Source organism: Antennarius striatus, chromosome 4 (genome assembly GCF_040054535.1).
Source record: "Antennarius striatus isolate MH-2024 chromosome 4, ASM4005453v1, whole genome shotgun sequence".
Taxonomy (NCBI): Eukaryota; Metazoa; Chordata; class Actinopteri; order Lophiiformes; family Antennariidae; genus Antennarius; species Antennarius striatus.
This window is the reverse complement of record NC_090779.1, coordinates 14083047-14101795: the sequence shown is the minus strand read 5'-3', so window position 1 is coordinate 14101795 and position 18749 is coordinate 14083047. Positions and strand designations below refer to the sequence as shown.

The 18749-nt window shown below is 41.8% G+C and overlaps 3 protein-coding genes across 5 annotated transcripts in view; 1 reads left to right on the top strand and 2 right to left on the bottom strand.

The window, feature by feature from the left end:
- Positions 1–138: 138 nt before the first annotated feature.
- bhlhe41 (basic helix-loop-helix family, member e41) lies at positions 139–3719 on the bottom strand. The gene is made up of 5 exons (XM_068312469.1): positions 3581–3719; positions 3420–3486; positions 3185–3292; positions 2974–3085; positions 139–2754 (listed from the first exon to the last, which is right to left on the bottom strand). Exons 1-5 carry the CDS (start codon positions 3640–3642, stop codon positions 1814–1816), a joined length of 1290 nt encoding a protein of 429 aa, XP_068168570.1. The 5' UTR covers positions 3643–3719; the 3' UTR covers positions 139–1813.
- A 1427-nt stretch (positions 3720–5146) lies between these two features.
- sspn (sarcospan (Kras oncogene-associated gene)) lies at positions 5147–10507 on the top strand. Its single transcript, XM_068312470.1, has 3 exons — positions 5147–5365; positions 7033–7119; positions 8650–10507. The coding sequence occupies exons 1-3, from the start codon at positions 5147–5149 to the stop codon at positions 9007–9009; spliced, it is 666 nt and encodes a 221-aa protein (XP_068168571.1). The 3' UTR covers positions 9010–10507.
- itpr2 (inositol 1,4,5-trisphosphate receptor, type 2) overlaps positions 9888–18749 on the bottom strand; it is a 55477-nt gene continuing 46615 nt past the window's right edge. For 2 of the 3 annotated variants that reach the window (XM_068312467.1, XM_068312468.1), the window contains exons 56-57: positions 15348–15509; positions 12734–13873 (exon numbers count right to left, since the gene is read on the bottom strand). In XM_068312467.1, the coding sequence (XP_068168568.1) occupies positions 13793–13873; positions 15348–15509 (243 nt within the window). In that variant the 3' untranslated portion in view covers positions 12734–13792. Of the gene's footprint in view, positions 10028–12733; positions 13874–15347; positions 15510–18749 lie in introns of those variants that run through there. The other variant, XR_011035142.1, reaches the window with a different exon arrangement.

Below are 18749 nucleotides of genomic sequence, written 5' to 3'. Positions count from 1 at the left end.
ATTTAAATGTGAATACAAATGGCAAGAACAAATAAATGCAAACACATCTAAAAGCAATAAACCACATTGAATTAAACTGTTTCTTCTGTTTCTGTTGGAATGAGTTTGTATTGAATAAGAAGCTTGCAAAAGTTTAGTTTTGATATTTATTTGACAACTCATCAGCAATAATTTAGAACAGCATATGTGAAAAGCATTAATGAAATGTGCAACAGTTTCTCAGTTAAATCTTTAAAAAAATCCATAGACTTCTACGACATTGACATAGACATGTTTACTTTATGGTATATTCACTAAAACATATTTACAGAAACACATGCCACTTTATATAACAGTTGATAACAGATCTTAGGCAAACCCCGCTGAATTAAACTACAAAAGCAATGTCAAGTATGCAAAAAAAGAAAAAAACATGGAGCTCTGTTTACTCAGTCACATGTGAAGCTTGCTGAACAACACTACACTCGCAGGAATTATTCTCCTAGAAGAACAGGCCAGTACAAACATCAGAACTGATGGTCACATGACCACAGATTCTTTCAACCTTTGTCAATATTCCAAAAACAAGATTGATAGCATCACATGATAGCCAACACAGAATTGGGGGACAGTATGGAGTGTAGTGGGGGTGCAGTATTTTCAAATCTTATTCAAATCACATTCCTGAATAAAATTTCCCAAAAAAAAGTGTGTGGCGTCTCGGCTCTGTGTCACTTAAAATAAAGTTTTTACTCAAGACACCTCAACACAATAAAATGTTCAGAGAGAACTGTAATAATGGATTTCTGAGGTGACGTCAAAGGGAGTAAAAACAGAAAAAAGTGCACTTTACGTCTCAAAGAGTAAAGAACTTCCTACATACAAACTTCCAACAGCTGGGAAAAAATACAGGTACATTCAATATCAAAGATCTATAAGGTGCTATCCTACAATGTTTCCTGTACATACAGGAGGTCACTGCATCTCTGTGCTGAAATGCTTCATTCAGGGGGAACATACATATGCCTGTCAAGCAGCCCCTTGTAAATGAAGATTCTTCATCTCTCCATTGTTCTGAATGATTTCAGTGATTGTTTTTTCTTTTTTCCTCACAAGGACAGACACATAAAGGAAACCAGAGAAAACCTCGGTCTTCTATTCCCCTCCCATAACTTCAGTATTAATACAGTGGTTTTGAAATAGTATAGCTGAATTGTCTGTAATTGTTCTTCCTGGTGGGGATTGAGACAGGGGGGCTACCATCACTTCTCAGGAGGGACCAAAGTGTTCCTCCCAATCAGCCTACCCCGCGGTGGGGATGAGGTACTGTGGCGGAGCACTTCTTTTAAAGGCCCGTTTAGTGCACATTAGGCCTACATATTCATCCATCTGACTGTCCTGCTGGTAATGTTTTATCAGTCAAACTCTAGTAAGCTTTTAACCTTGATAGAGGTCAGCTGCAACTTCATACATCCAGAGACTCGCTGATTGAGACATTGCGCATTGTGGTCATCAAAGTTTTTGGCACCAATACTTGCCATTTCAAAAAAATTATTTATTTATTTTTTATCAAAGACAATAAAAAACTAACTCAAGCACGAACACAACCGTGTATTAATGTCAATCACTGTCGATAATGATTTAGATTGATTCATCTAGAATAAGTGCAAAGGCACGCACCGTCACTGCCCCCCCCCCCCGTTCCACTGATATATTTTACATGAGGAACTCTTCCGTGAAACCTCGTTTTATTTTAAAACTCATCCAATTTTTAAAAAAAAGATTAATTACATAAAATCCTCAGAATACAAGGAAAGCTTTAAAAAAATGTAAATTAGCTCGTTTGACTAGCAGAAAACTGATCACGTGATCCACTCTGGCCCCTCTGGAACGCGTCGTCATCCGCGTCACCGTCTCCGTCGTTACGCGCGGGACTTTCCTCGCCCTCCTCAGGTGATCCCGCCTCGGCTTCGTGTGACTCGTCGCTGTCCGGACTGTGGGAGTCAATGGACTGTGGGGAGGCTCCCACATGCGCGGACAAGCCGGGGAAGGCGGCTGCAGCAGCCGCCGCCGCTGACGCTTGCGCGGGGTAAAACCAGGGGAAGGGCGACGCTATGGCGGCCGCCGCTGGGTACATGTACTTTTCAATGTTGCTTTTGTCGAAAAGGGGCATGTAGGACGCCGCGGCAGAGGGGTTGATGAAGTAGAAAGGCATGCAAATAGGTGCCTGCTGTCCCATGCTGCTTATTCCCATTAGAGAGTTCATTAACGCCACATCAGGTCTGATGGCGTCAGCGCCCCCCAGACCGCTGACAGGCCAGCTCATCTTTGTCTTCTTTGCAGCACGATCGTCTCCAAACTCTTGCTTGATCTTCACAGCCTTGCGTCCCTGCGCTTTATTTTGCTCACATTCTTTATCTTTGCCATCGCTCTTGTCTGCCTCCCCCCCGTAGCCGCTGTCCGTGTCCGTGTCGTTCTCGTTAAGTTCTCCTCCTTGGGTCCTCTGGATGACCGGGACGCAGTTGGCTTGACTGTCAGCTTTCTGCCCATCCTGTGCGTCCCCGGTGGGTAGCTGGTGTTGGAACTGCGCCGCGCCTGACTGGAACTGCGCCAGCACCTTGTGAAGGTGGTTGACGAGCTGCGCGCACCTCTGCTCCCGTGTAGTCCAGTTCTCAAACTGACTCAGGTACTGTAAGACCTCTTTGGCACAGGCCTGGAACCCGGAATGGAACGCATCCAAATCTGCTTGGATGGAAGTTTTCATCGGCCGGTCACCTGCGAATCACGCAGTTCAAAGTTTATTCTTAACCTCAGCACCATATTTAATGTCTGCATTTAGGCTGGTTATCAAAATGCGCAACGCCTCTGTGGGCGATTCTATCTATCTACAACTGAGAACTCAGACACTGTCTCTAAACAGTAATTAATTACGTTTCATGCAGCAAAAAAACAAGTCAAGAAATGTAATCTGATTACCAAGTTTGTTCACCTTACCATTCTGCAGAGCAATGATCTTTTGGTGCTGCTGCTCAGTGACGGCAGTCAGTGCATTTAAATGTTTTAATGTTAACTCCAGGACAACCGCCTTCTCCAAGTGTCCGAGTGTCTGTGTAGAAAAATCAAAGGTTAAGTTGGCTGTTTTACAAGTGATCAGTCATGTTGTTTAAATCAGGTTAAAGTTAACACTCTCTGGATATGATCTCACCGATAGCTTCAGGTGTTCGGGTAACAAATCTTTAAGCTGCCCAATACATTCGTTAATTCTGTCTCTTCTTTTCTTCTCTATCAACCGGTGTGGTAATTTATATGCGTCCTGGGAACAGTAATAAAAGCATTCACTCTATGTAAACACAAATATATGGAAAAAAACAAATTGTTATACTATAAAATATATTCTATTAGAGCACTCAAGAATAAAAAAAAAACGAGTACAAACACACCTTCCCACCGTCCTCTCGTTTTATTCCTCTTTTGGACTTGCACATGTATAGAGAAGGGTAATCCATCCTAGAGTGCAAGAAAAGTATCCGATTATTCACAAGGCTTGTCGATTTAGAGATTATAAAAACACACTTTGACAGTTTCCAAACGCAACACTCACCCCAAAAAATCTGCGTGCTCCATGAACTGCCTGTCCTGTAAATGCGGTATTCTTTCATCCATCACTCGTCCTGAGCTTTTTCAGGGAAACGTTTGATATTCCAAAGAGCACAGACAATACAGGCGGACGGGCTGAGGGAGGTGATGCACAGCGAGTGTCTTCCGGAGAAGCTGTGATTCAGACTGATGTCTATAGTTCGCTGATCCGCCGCTTCGCAAAAAGCCGTCGGTGCTGTTTGTCAGAGCGCAGGCGCACCTCCGGTCGGGAACGGCTTCCGACTCACGTGTAGCTTGCACCAGCACAAAGTCCGGTAATTAGACCGTCTCTGTGTCACAGCTGCTATCACGACGGTCCATAAAGCGCTGGAGCCCAAGTACTTTCGACCAGGTTGTTGGATCGTGCGTAAAACGTGTCCAAACGGAAAGACGCGCGGGAATCAGGAGCGACAGACAAGTCTATAAGCATCACTTATTTCAAAATCTAGAATGTGTCTCCTAAACTTCATAACTGTAACGTTATTAGTCTTAAAGCTATACGATAAATAATTATGACTGCCTCTTTTCATGCACTTATTAAAACGCAGAATCTAAACTGGACCGTTTCTAATATTCTAAGTGTGTGCCGTGCGCGTCCGTGTCGCTCCTGTTGTTGCCGGATCAGGGCAGGGTAACCTATTCATACATCTCCAGGCTCTTAAAGCTGCGTTGTCAGTAACCATGGCACCGGCCCCAGCTGTGTGCTCTAACACGTGCGTGGCGGTTCTTTATTAATCCCAGCATGGGTGCTTCTCTCCTACTTTCTCCCACTTTCCCAGCTCAAACCTCGTCTTTGTCCCTCAAAATGTATCCATAATGTCACAGACATTTTGAAATTTACAAATGAGGTTTTTATGACTTATATTTACCGGTGGCTTTAGCACGTTTCTACTTTTATTAAGGACTCCAGGGAGTTATTCTGAATGTCTCAAACACCTGTTTCATGAAAGTGCTCGAAAAATGCTCAAATCGGAACCCATATAATGCCCTCAGATACCTTATGATCACATTACTTGGTCCTGTAAGTCATGTGACTTTCCGTTTGGCAGCATATGGCTTTGTTGTGTAACAGCACTGACAAAGAATGATCCGATCTCTCCTGCTCCCAAATGAGGCGTGACCTCAGCTGCTGGCTTCTCATTAACTCATACCTGATGATTTTGCCTCTTTATTCACCCTTTCTTATAAAGTTCAACTTTAAGTTGACTTATCTCAGTCGTATGTTGGAACCCCCCCTTTGTGTCTTCCTGCTCCCCCCTGCCCACCTCTTCCTTTCCTCCACACTATGTTCCTGCTCTATATGTGGCACTGGAGTCTCTTTAGGAATCCAGTCCAAATGTTTTCCATATTAGTTCAGAGCCTTCTCTGTTTCCAAATAGCAGCCAAGCAGGGCTTATGGTGAGAGGAGGCCTTGGCAGGAAGGGTAGGGAACAAGAGAGAGGCAGACAGCAGACAGGCTTATTCACCTAAAACACTGCAACAGTAAAAGTTAAGAGTACAGAGACAGAAGAGTGTAGTGGAAGGTGGAGAGATGGGGCAGAAGCATTCATCAGACAAGCAGGAGGGCAAGAAGAAAGATGAGAGCCCTGCGCCGGAGGAAGGCCATAAGGGCAGATTGTGCCGCTTCCCCCTGCTCGTTGCCCTGCTCCAGCTCGTGTTGGGGGTGGCCGTCACAGCCGTGGCCTTCCTCATGTTGGCCATCACCCCTTCACTCCAAGCCAGGGAGGCGCCCCACTGGGCTGGGATCATTGTAAGCTCCGTCCTAACGCTCTAACATCACGTTTGCATGGAATCTGAGCCTGATGCTTCTGCACGACCCTCAGCCATACCTTTAAGTGTGTTGCACATCTTTACCACACCGCATGTCAGGGCAGAATCTTACCCATGCATGTGTCTCAGTAGACAGTGTTAGCATGGAGACTTGAAGGTATTGTCATTCACCAGTAAAAATCTGTCATATGTAAATCCTGCCTCTGCTCTATGCCACATTCATCTGGGCCGGCTCCTGTGTTTATCATGTCTGTCCAATAAATCACCAACACCCCCATCAGGAAACAAAGCAGCCAATCACAGCATGCTATATTCCAAAACAGTTTGAGTATTTGAAAACATGATGTGCATCTAGAGTGTAGCCTCAGTGTATACGACGTGTCATTGTTACCATTGGCCGTGAAAATGAAGGACATGCATATGATGTAATTCAGTTTCTCTTCTTTTAAAACTGACCTGCCATTAAATTTGTCCTTAAAATGTGAATTGGTGTGTTCAATCGCACGCTGAAGACGCCACTTCTTAATTTGATGCATTCAAACCAGCTGCATTGCAAAGTAAAGCTGAGGAACTAGAGTAATATGAAGTATTGGTTGAAATTCTGCAGTGGAAATCAGATTAAATCGACTAACATTTAACCACCTCATGTGAACTCACAGATTACACCCTTGTTAGAAGTTGACTTGTTGGTTTATTAGTGAAAGAAACACAGAATGTCATCTGAAGTGTGAGCACTAACAGCAGAGTGATTAGCATGGTGTTAGCTGTTCAGTTGAAGTGGTTGTAGTAGGATGATTCAACTTTAATCTGAACTGTATAATATATAAATAATGACTGTATTGTTTAACTGTAAAGCAACAGGAGCTCTAAAAATTGTATTGCTACACAGGGAGGTGTGTTGAAGTGTTATTCTATGTGTTGGCAACAAATGAACATTTAATCTCCATTAAATTGTAATGTCATTTCTAAACATTCATTAGAAATTAATAATAATTAATAATTTCTGTTAAATTTGTCACCTTCAACAAAAATGCGTATTTTAATGATGATCACAGCTTTAAGATCAGATATAAGGTCACATTTTGGTCCTGGAATACAAACGTGCTGTTTCTGATTGGATCCTATCCCAGCCTATCACAGACACCATCTGCTCTCAAAAACATCTCTGGACACCAGCATCCCGAGTTAGGTCCTCACGAGACCCAGCCAAGTGAAAAACACGGAGGTCATTGGGAACTTTCCACAAAATAATGGGTGCTTAAGAACCTGGGAAAACATTTAAATGAGATGCTGCATGTTAGTCACAAGACTCCAGTTGCACTGAAGAGATGGACTCAGGCAGCGAGGGAGAGGAGAAGAGAGGGAGAGAGATCGTAATATAATCAGATGACAGCTTACTGCTGAATCATGCAATACTGATAGACACCCTGGAAACCTGGACTGAAATACCTTCCAGAACAAGAATCCGCATTTCTATACTGAATCTAACAGCTAACATGCATTCTGTAACTCACATGCACATGAACTGTTTGATAGTAACACAATATTTTTTGTTAAACACAAGTGTACGAGTTGTTTGCTTTCATTATAACAACGAAAAGCTGCAAAATAAGTTTTATGCTGATAATTAATAATTCATTTTTCCAGCTGTGTTTAGTCTCCATCCTGGGCCTCATTCTTTACTGTATCACCTATCATCCTGATGAGAGATCGTCTGCACAGTTCATCTGCAAGGTGAGCACACAAACATGGTGAAAACAAATTGAACAAATCCGTTACATGATGCACGGAGCTAAATCGGGTTCCTCCTTAATGCACTTTCAAATTGACCAAAATGCGTGCAGAGGGATCTCATATGTAGTGTAATATATGATTTTATGGGTCTTTGTGTTGGTAGACACGACCTTCACAGAGAGTAATGTTTAGCTCACTGGTGTTTCTGATCTCGGTGGTGTGTGACTGTAAATGGTGCCATTTAACAATTTGACTGCATTCCTGTTCTTATCAGTGAATGAGTGCATTCGTTAAAGTCACTTCACTGCCTAGCTTAATTAGTCATACAGTGGGTCAGGTTCATATCTGCATTCACTTATCTAATATGTGCATTTCCAAAAGTATTTTTTTGCATTAAAAATATATTTGCTGTTAATTTTCCAAAAGTGGCCTTTGCATACAGTATGTATATCTGAACTGATGACTGCGTGTATTTTTTTTTATTTCACAAAATTCACAAAGCATATTCTGGAAATTTTTATTCTTTTACAAAGTGTTGATCATAAAGACGCCAAATTTCCCTGTTTCCCTTTGGTAATTATGCGTGTAAATGTTTTATGTTAAAATTTAAACTGCTCACTTCTTCCACAGTTTCCAATTGTTGAATCAAAAAGCCAAATACTATTCCCATGAGAACAGATGACAATATCTGTGCTAGAAGAACTGTAAAACGTTTGCAGAACTTTGATTCACACCCTAATATGTTTTGACCTCAGTTCAATGACATCATGGTCAGTTTACAATATATCTATTATTAGCTGAAAACTTTATGGCTTTACTGTCAGTTTCTTCTAATTTTTTGGCTTTTGCCTGAAAAGAGACAACATGAGTGTTGTCTCCTTTCAGTTTCCATATGCGATTGGGGTTTCAGATCATTCTCCATTTAGTGAAGTACATTATGTATGGTTGGTTTGTTTACTTCCTGTTGTGCATTTCCCTTTAACCAACCATGCTTCAAATTTCACAGTTTTTCTAAAATTAACATAAATGCCCCTTTTGAATCACTGCTTGCATAATTCCGGCATGTAACAGGAAAACGAAATTCACCAGCAATTGAAAGCTCTTGTTATATAAGCCATGGATTATGATGAAGGTTCAGAGTTATAGAGATTGTGCAATTTGACAAACAACACAAATCTGCTGCCACATTTTCCGGCTGTATTTTTAGACCTTGCTGTTCAAAAAATGGCAGGTTGTGCACCAAAGGTGAGAAGCGGCTGTAGTTGCAGGGCAGTCATGCATGTGTGTGTCTCTGATGTGAGAGCCAGACTCCTGTTCAGACTTTCCTTTGTAGTAACATGGGTAATCTCCTTAACTTGCCGTAGGCATCGAGCCAACATGTCTGTTTCTAAGCAGCCGTTTTGGCTCTCTTAATCATGAGATGGCAGACTGGAGAAAGAGCCAGATTTCTAAAATAAACAACCTAAGAGAGGAAGATAAGGAAAAAGGTTTTCTGATCAAAGCTTGTCCTCTGCCCCCCCTCCCCCACAGCTCCTGTACTTCATCCTGTGTACCATTGGATTAGTCATTTCAGTGGTGGTGATGGCGTTCGCTGGATACCACTACTCCCAGTCCAGCGCCTTCACCTGTGAGCAGGTGGAGCAGGACTGCAGATGCCTACTGGATCAGAGTGACCCCATAGCCCGCACCTTCATCTACAAGGATGTTGGCGACTGTGAGGAGGTCACCGGCACACTCACCATGTACTTCCTGCTCCAGGTTGTGCTGAATTTGATCCAGGCGCTTGTCTGTGCCGTAGGGGCCTTTCTCATGTGGAGGGACCGTTACCAGTTCTTCTTCGCCGGTCTTCAGATCGGCTCTCCCTCCCCCAGACAGTGGCAGAAAGTTTAACGTGCAAATGGAAGAGCTAATAGGATGAGTCTGATCAGTCAGATCAGGATTGGAGGGTTATGCCAGTTGTGTGATCACACTGTGTGCGAAGGAGTTTTCTTGATCTTTTTCTTTATTTTTAATTGCTTTTGCACACAATTTTGTATTCTATATAGGTAATTTTATACTTCCAGTTTTTGATGTTAAAAAAAAAACTGACCTTCAATAGTCTAAATCTTAAAGAACTCAGCCAATTACATATGTTCCAAAATCTCCCACGATCATGACGTTAACTCTGAGACATCATATAAGCTACAATATCAGACAGTCTGCAAGCAAAACTCTGAAACTGGCTCATTTGTCAAAAATATACATGAGTTTGAGTTATAGGGATTTAATGATTATGATTTTTTTATATTAGTTGCTCCACTGATGCTTTAAGTAGCGCACAGAATCAAATTATGGTTAGTAAATGCTAAATAACACTGCCTCAAGCTCCGGGATACATTCATCACTGCTTTATTGCTTTTCAAGTATAAAATCACATTATATTGAGGTTTTTAAGTCTATGCTTGTAGCTGCCTGCTGTAACTCATTTTAACATTGTCTGACGCTGCCATGAAAAATCTACAGTTTCTTTCTTTTGCAACTATAAAACTTATGAAGAGATGTAAATGTTGTGTCAAACACTTGATGAAATGTCTTTTTGCTGATAGATGTGACCCCATGATACTCCAAACAGTCCAGTTAATTTCATTAAATGCACACAAAAAAAAGGATCCTGACAGCAGAAACACAAACTGGGAGGAGTACGTGCCGTGACGCTGGATCCACATGAACTGGTCCGTGGCTCCTGAAGGTGGATGCCAGGCCAGTAGCCAGCATGACTCAAACAGCCTGTAGGAGTCAAACTTCTGCAGCCGCAGAGGGAGGAGGGAAGGGGGCCCCACGAGGAGAAAGGGGGAATCAGACGAGCGACTGGACTTGAAGTGCAGTTCATCTCACTGTGTTTACAACAGTTCTGCTGAGTTCACTCTGGCTAGGAAAAGAAAAAACAAGTATTTTTTGAAATATTTACCCAGTGGAGAACTTTGGTGACATTTACCCTCATTTAAGGTCAACTGAAACAGTTTCCAGATGAAACGTGAATGAGTGCAACTGGTCTGCAATGTTTTACATTTATTTTATCAGTGATGAAACTGGTTTATTGACTGGAATTAGAGATTAGGTTTTTTTTTTAAAATCTGGTGTTGGAGAAATGTTTCATTTGGATTAAAGAAAATATTACTTTGGTCATTTACCTTTTGCCTTCTCATGAACCATGTATTTATTGTTGTTTGTATGTTAAAAGAATATCTCAGTAAGAATATCTCAGTAAAATTTTTCTATATATGCTCTTCCAATGCGGAAGAGCTGACCTTCATCAAGGTGTGGATCTAGCAACTTTTTGCAGGCTTAGAAGATAGTTTGAAACCTTTGTACTGTTTGCAGTTATAAATACAAATCTTTGTTTCAATTACACAGTTTCCTTTCTCCTTTTTTCACATGTATGTACACTTAAAATATAACACTGATCATACGCTCAAGAAGAATCTAAAGTATATGTTTGGTTCTCATTTACTGAACTGTTAAATTATACAAGTATGACTCATAACGCTCATAATGGTGAACGGAGGATCCTCAGTGTCATTCTGTCATGCCCATGCACTTGATTGACAACATCAGCTGAGCATCAGAAAAGAAGCAGTGTATTAAATGGAGAGTGATCCATTAATTTTAAATTCACATTTCCCAGACTGTACAGTCTCATACTACACATATTGCATTATCAGTCGTTGGAGGGCAGGCCCCTTTGCAGTGTTTTTCCATGAGCTTGCTCTGTATTACGGTGGTGATGCATCATGTGACAGCAACGGCTCATTCTACCAGGCCGCGCACAGGAAGTCACATGTCAGTCATCACGGAGGACGTGTTTATTTATAAAAACCACAAAGAGGAGGGACCTTCCAACCTCCAATGTCTGTGTGGGCAATTGATTTTTTAAGGTGGCACTGATGAGTCGTAAAGGGTGACTCCCAAAGAAAGGATTAATATCAAAGTAGATGAACGCTCATCATGCAGTTAATCAAGTTTACATGCATGTATATTTACAACGTAAGTACATTAAATCCAGATATACAGTACAGTTTACATCTATGGATATCTGTTATATTAAAATCTCCCTGTCTGACATGACTGATCAGGTTTCAGCGTATCAAAGTTGAATTGTCTGAGTCACTCCCCTTGGTTTGGGACATTGCATTGAATTTATTGACCTTCTCTGGGTGTTTCCTCACTCTCACAAATGCACACAGACTAAACGTGACTCTAGACTGTGGGCACAAAATGACTGTGATCCAATTGTGTCTAAGGTTATGTCCGTCAAATAAAGTATAATCCGCCCGCCTGCACTGAAAGAGTTCAGAGCGCTCTCAGTCGAGGAAATGAAGTGGACCACCTTGTGTAACCCCACCGCCCTCCAAGATATTCAAAAAAATTGTTTTGGGTGATTGCACGTTGAACTTTAATGTCTTTTCTCCATGGTCACAAATGTTAAAATAAACCTGGACTGATAAAATGCTACATTTAGGAGGTGATGCAGATTGAAGCCGTGCGTGTGTGTGTGTGTGTTTGGTGTTTCACTATGGCAATAAGACTTTAACCAGACAGTAATGACGATCTCCTCCTCCCTCACTGAGGCCAACACATTCCAATAGTGCTGCACTTTACCCTTCTTGTCTACACAGGGACAGCTGCTCACCATTATGGCACTGCGTGAGCTAATTTTAATGGCTGTCACAGGCAGCAGGAGAAAATGCAGACCTGCCAGCCAAAACAGTGAAGCTGAAGCCAAGAAGGATCGGCTTCTCCGAGGAGGGTAAGTGACAGGATGCTAGAACCAGTCACAGCTTTGACTTCTTCATCTCAACAAAGTCCTAAGTGCTGAATTACTGTGTGAACGGATGATTGGCCTGTAACCAGTGACCCATAAAGAACTTTTAGTTCTCCATAAATCAACACAAAGACCTTTCATACAAACAAGAGGCCTTTTAGGATGGAATTTTCTCAACCTTTTCTGTCAAATATAGTATCCTTAAACAATGTGAAGCACCAAAATTATTTTATAAATAGATGTCATTTACTTCCACTATTTTTGATGGGAAAAAGTATATTCTTATGATGTACTTCCATACAATTGAACCAACAATGTCTGTGACAGTTTCACTTGATGTGGAAGGAGCTGAAAGCTTTTCACCCATTCATCCATCACTCTTTGCTGCTCTTTTGGACGTGTCATTTTGTAAAATATTCATTCTGGGTATCTAAATCAGTACTTAATGTTAAGACACATCATATTTGGAGAAGTGTGAAGATAATTATGAAGACTGATGTAAGGACAGAGGTTAGTTTCCAGATTCTGTTCTTGTCTCGGTGGATTAAGCATGTGCACGGGGAAAAAAACGTAGGATGACAGCCTAAACAACATATCTGCTAACTTCACGTTTATCATTAGACAACAACCCCTGCTGCATGGGCTGAAATATGACCTTGTCTTTTCATAGGTTCTTTGCTCCCTTCATGGCTAAGCACAAGTGTGTGGGTGGGTGTGGAAGGGGTCAGGGGGATTCAGGGAGGGCATTCAAACTCAACTGCAAAAAGGACTGAAGCATGTTCCCTCAGAAAGCTGTTCATAAACAACAAGGAGTATTATTACACATTTATTACAACATCCAACCACATAAAACACACATATTTCTAAATAGTTTGTCTCAATAGAAAGTGTCAAAAATAGATACCGTGAAGTACATCATGCACTTGTAATTTGTCATTAACGTGTGCAATTTTAAAAAAACACAAGTTCATAATTAACAGTCAATTCCAGTCCAACCAAGACGACTAAAATTTAGACCTAAAGAAACAGTAGAACGAGATGTTTATCTGAGATGAAGTCAGTACTACAGTATTATCTGACACCGCTACGAACATGATGATGTTTCTGTCGTAACAAACCGCTGTTAGTTTACCATCATCTGTCAGCACTACATTATGTACCAACATAATTTAGACTTAAAAGAGATTTCAAGTAAGTTCTGCACAGGTAATAATTTTAGTCACATTTCAGTAATTTATATGAATCTAAAAAAAAAAAAGACACTGAAATAATCATGTAAATGCAAGAATAATAATAACCCAAACTAACAATGTTTCAGTTACAAGATTAAATCCTTATCCTTTTTGTTTTTTAAAAGTGCACTTTAAAGTGATTGCAATTGTTTGTTTATAAAAGTTAATGGGTAAGGCAGCATGATCCCTTATCAAAAATGCAAAGCTGACATTCCAGTCAGTCCAAATTGTCACAAAGCTGCAGCCGTAGATCTTGGAGTGAAAGGGAGAATTCTTAATGTTCATCAGATTGAGGTCAGTCTGCGTGCCTCGCCTTCCGATCTGACGCATCAGCACCCCAACATTTACCTTAACCTAAAGTTTCCCTCTTTCTGTCTGACACACTAACACTACACTAGCAGATGTGTGCAAGTCATTCACAGAGACGGATCCTCTGTACAAACGTGTGCATGGACGGCCAGTAAAGCAATACCAAGTGACCGAGTCAAAGAAAAGTTACTCTCTCAAAAATTCTTTGTAACCCACTTGTTGTGTACTCTGAGTACATGCATTGTTCTTAAGGCTGCTTTTCTGTCTGGTTTCCTCTGTGAGTCTGCATTGGAGTGGTCCGTTATGGTATTCTGTTTGAGCCTGCAGCCTCTCAGTGGGACGTTATGTGATGGTTGGGCTGAGGAGGCCCCAGGAATCCGAGCCTCTGCTTGTTTTTCCTCTGTTCCGTCATCTGTAGAGGAGAAAAAAAATACATCAATCTCTAGAGATTTTCTATTTTAGCATGTAGACTACACATAATGCACAAATCTGTATTTGTTCCATCCTTGTTCTGTTGGGTACTTTATTCTGCAAACAGAATATTCCCACTGTGATCATACCTAATAATTACATTTTAGAGAGGTGATTCTACATTTTTATCTTCAACTACAACTGAAAAAATGTCTCTTCTAGAAAAAAGGAATGTATCTTGATGAAATATATCTCAGGTTCATTCCATGAATTGATATTAGCTGTGACAAAAATACTGAATCAAAAATTTTTCTTATATTATTAGTCATCAAATGCACCAACAATATCGGGACATTATGAAAAAGGTAAATGCTCTCCACAGTTGAATGCAAATCGTTTTGTTCAATCACTGTTATGACTGAACGTAAAAAATGCCCCTTGGAACCGTGAACACAACTGTGACCCACATGCTAAATATTTAAAAAAGTTTGGGAGGATGTTTTAAGAATCAGAATCATCTGCCTTTCACAACCATCCAGTGGTTTTGACATTGATGTCATAAAATGAAGGTCCCTGGATCGATAAACCATGAATTATACATATCTCAAGGAAAATAAAGCTCTATAGAACACACCCACACAAAAACACACACAGTCAACTGTGATTGTTCAATCTGCCATGGCCCATGGAGGGAAGAGCTGGAGGTGAATATTGTTATCAGTCAGAAACATTTGGAGAACTGCAGGACTTCCCTCTTGACTGCAGCGCTGTGTTTGGAGCTGCATAAACACACTCACCTCTTGTGTTGTCCACTTACATTTCTTATCTGTCCTAAAGGTGGAGAGACAACCTGGCTAACCCTGTGAAACTATAAGCCTTGTTCAGAATAATAAATGACACACAGATCATCCAAAACTACAGATTGGGAGATCTGGTGCTGAGGAACACCTGAACAGAACACAAACTTGGTTGTTACAGTAGTTACACAAGGGATAGCAGCCAACAGGGAGACGTCCCAGCCTGAGCTGTTTACTGTGGTCAACAGAGGTGGTTGTTTTGTTCATTGGGGTGTTATTCTGCCTCACTAGGAGCTGTTTTCACACATCTGGCAGAAGAGGAACAAGGACAGGCCTGTGACTGGAATCACATGCAGAGGAGGCAGGTGATGGGAGTGATCGGTCACACTGCAACAGCACAGTGAGTCATCCACACAGCCAGAGGCTCACTGGCGGCTCTCCGCTGCGCCGATCACTGACGTGATCATCACAGAATCATCTCAGTGCAGAGGTGGGTGAAAGTTATCTAAGGGTCAGTCAGTCAGTCATGTGCTGTTTATGGCTCACGTGCTATAGCTGGCTGAGAAGCACGCACCTTATCTAAATGTTTACATGATAGACTTTCTGACGTTCATTTCAGACAATCGCGGCGATCGGGGGGCGGAGCCTTTTCCTCCGCAGCAGGAAGTCGTACTTTACCTGTTCCTTGAGCTCCGCCAGCTGGCCAGAGAGCTGAGCCACCAGGGTGACGGTGTTGTCCAGCTTCTCCTGCAGTGAGCGCAGCTCATTCTGCTCGCCGTCGCCCTCGCTGCTCACCAGAGACATGGCCCTCATGCGAGGAAACCACTCCAAATTCTTTTCCTGACAGACAGACAGACAGAAGGTGAGAACGGTGTAAAAACCTTTAGCTAACTCAACCAGTTATGGTTGAGTTATGGTTGAGTTAGCTAATGCAGAAGACAGCATTAATCATATCATCACAGAGGAAGGTGCTCCGGGTCTTTTTTGCACTACTGTAACAAACACAGCTGCTGCCTCCTGATGCTGTGAGTAGCAAGTATGCATTACGATATAATGGCACACGGTAGAACGCCCAATGATCCAACACGTGTGTGTAGCTTGCCTGACCCATGACCTGCCCTTTCACTAAGTGAGGGAATAGATTTTTCATATTTGAGGGAAATGGAGAAGAAAAAAAAAGGTTCTGATTATTTACAATCATTCTACACAAGTTAGTGGAGATCCGTCTGATAGGTCTTAGATGAACCTGCTAACAGTCCAACCAGACAAGAACAAGAGACGTGTGTGCGTGTGTGTGTGTGTGTGTGTGTGTTCTGCTGTTGTGTATGGTGTGTGTTCTGCTGTTGTGTATGACTTTGGATCGCACAAATCAGACAGTATGTATGTCTCTGCAAGTTAAATAGGTTTCATAGAGAACAAAGGCCATCAGCTGATCTTATGTAATTTTTCTTTTCTGGTTCTTCTGATGAAAAAAAATAATTTAAAGGTACTGAAGGTGCAATTTAACTGGTAGAGGTACCAATACAAGGAGTGAGGAATTCTCCCACCTACTCTTATATAAGATTAGACAACAGGGATTGAGTGTGAGACGACAAAGACTGAGAAGAGGATATAAGGAGAGCCTGAGGAGAGAGGAGCGTGGGAGGTGTGGGTCATTTGTTTATTCTGTGAAATTTATCGCACTTTCCTGAGTGTCACATAGCTGTGACATATTATCGGATTGCTGCTATGCTATCCAAACTAACTTTTTCAATGAAAAGTGTGCCAAGAAAGAAACAGTTAAATTAGTTAAATCAGTAAAATATGTGCAACAATTAGGTGACGTTCACAGGAGCAGCCTCATGACGTTCACAGACCAACATAAACCTTGTGAACTTTTGTTACTGTTTTTGCAGCTCTCATGTGTAACATACCATACATATTCATCTGCCTCAGGATACACTGCAAAAAAGAAGAGGCCGTTATTTACTTAATGTACTTTTGATATGGCTGTTTTCAAAAGTTTGGCTACTTTTTGATACATTTTTCATTCCTGGCTACAGGGGAAGTGATTAGAAGGGTTTAGTTTGACTGCTGAGCCACGTAGCAGGAAAAAGAGACCTTCTGTGAGACCTTGTCTGTGAATCTTGGGATGGCTTCAGGCCTCGGGCTTCAAACGGGTTGATAAATAAAATCAGAATAGTTACTTTTCAGTCCAGCTTTGAAAAAGTCAGTGGCGTCTCTGTGAACTCAGAGACAAAGCTGAAGTATGACTGAAAGCGAGGACTATCAATTGCTTGTTCAATCAGGTCATCCATAACTGATGGATTATCAACAAAGAGACCTACATTATCAATATCCGGTTTGAATGTTATGTCGGTTAAAGAATCCTCACTGGACTGAGCAGTGAAAGTTTTAAAAAATGCAGCAATCCCTCTCACGTCTGGTTGCCGTTGACTGGAGGGTAAAGATCTGTGATCAGTACTGCACTGACAACCAACCGAGGCTTCGCTGATCGATTACAAACCTCAGTCAGCATTGATATATGTAGATGTGTGTGTGCTTCGCCCTCAAAATGAGCAGGTCAAATGGCACCAGTTGTTAGCATCACAGATGGATAAGAAGAAAAGGATGCGTTGCGGTGTCAATTTGTGAAACACGTGATGTGTTATGGACATTAAACGTCCCTCTTCTTCTTCCATTCAGGACTGTACCATATTCAGCCGTCATGGTATTTGTGAAATGAGGGCAATACAACTCTCAGGACATTGGTGTATGTCCACAGTAATACATATCAAACACCTTTTATACGCAGTACTTTGGACTATAAGTTCCAAACACCAGTGTGTCTGCAGAATGCCGCAGAACGCTGGTAAACAACAATCACAAAGTGGAGTGCAGAGCGAGTGAACGACACAGCATAGGCAGTGTACTAAGATGAGTCTGCAGTTTGTATCTTACCACAGTTTCTCATCTAAATTCACAACACATCTTGTTCTTCACGGTTTCTAAAGAGTCACGTGACGTCTCGCGAAGGAAAGTCGAACCTCTCTCCCCTTGCCTCCGGATCACAAATGAAGGCTGCTCCGTGGCTGCTTCAGGTTACAGACAACACGCACGTGTGTGGTGAGGTAAATGAAGGGTTGGTGGTGATGACTGTGTGTCTGAACACGTCTGTGTGTGTGTGTGTGTGTGTGTGTGTGTCTGAGAGAGAGATGGAGGAAGACTGAGAGAGAGGGACAGGAGAGCACGTGCCAGCCAGGGCTGAGCTATTAGCAGGCCACTTGAGATGGCTTATGTAACAGCACTGTTGCTGCTGCAGTACCTGCTAGGCCTGTAGTCGCTGTCATAATTTCACTCGCAAACGCCCGCACACTAATTCACTTCCACACGCACACAATACACCAGCAGAAGACACACACACACACACACACACACTCACCGTAACCTGATCCCTCCCTTGTGCTCGGCAGCACATCTCACTGTGTCCTACGACACCGAGTGCATTCATTATGAGATCCAGTGTGCTGGGGTTGGGGGAGGATGTCTGCTTCTGACCCACAACTTACTAATGACTGACTTTTCACACACAAGACCAGCTAATTTGGGAATGCTGGTGTGATAGAAGAGAAAAGCCATCATGGAAATGGGTGAATTGTAAAGATTCAGATGGAGACTGTCAAAGATCAATGGAGACATTTTTTTCAATGAAGTAATTACATGTAATTTCTGTTAGGTGCATGTTGTGTACCTAAGAGTGCATGTTCTGAAATAAAATCTTAAATAAAATATGTGCATTCATGCTCTATGTGGGGAAAAAATGGGGAAAAAGTTTGTTCCTTATCTACTTTTTTGCTCTGCAGTATTTTAGACTACAATATTTTCTGATATTACCTCATCACACAGACATACTTTGATCTGGCATCACAACATCGACCTGTTGTGGGACCTGCTGATGTATAGTCATTCAATATTTTATGCTATCATAGCCAAATATTCATCACAAAATATTTCTGTGATCTGAGGCCTCAGTTGAATCCCCTAACCTACTGATAACACCCTCACCTGCCCCTCCATCCTTTGACTCCACTTCTGTATGTC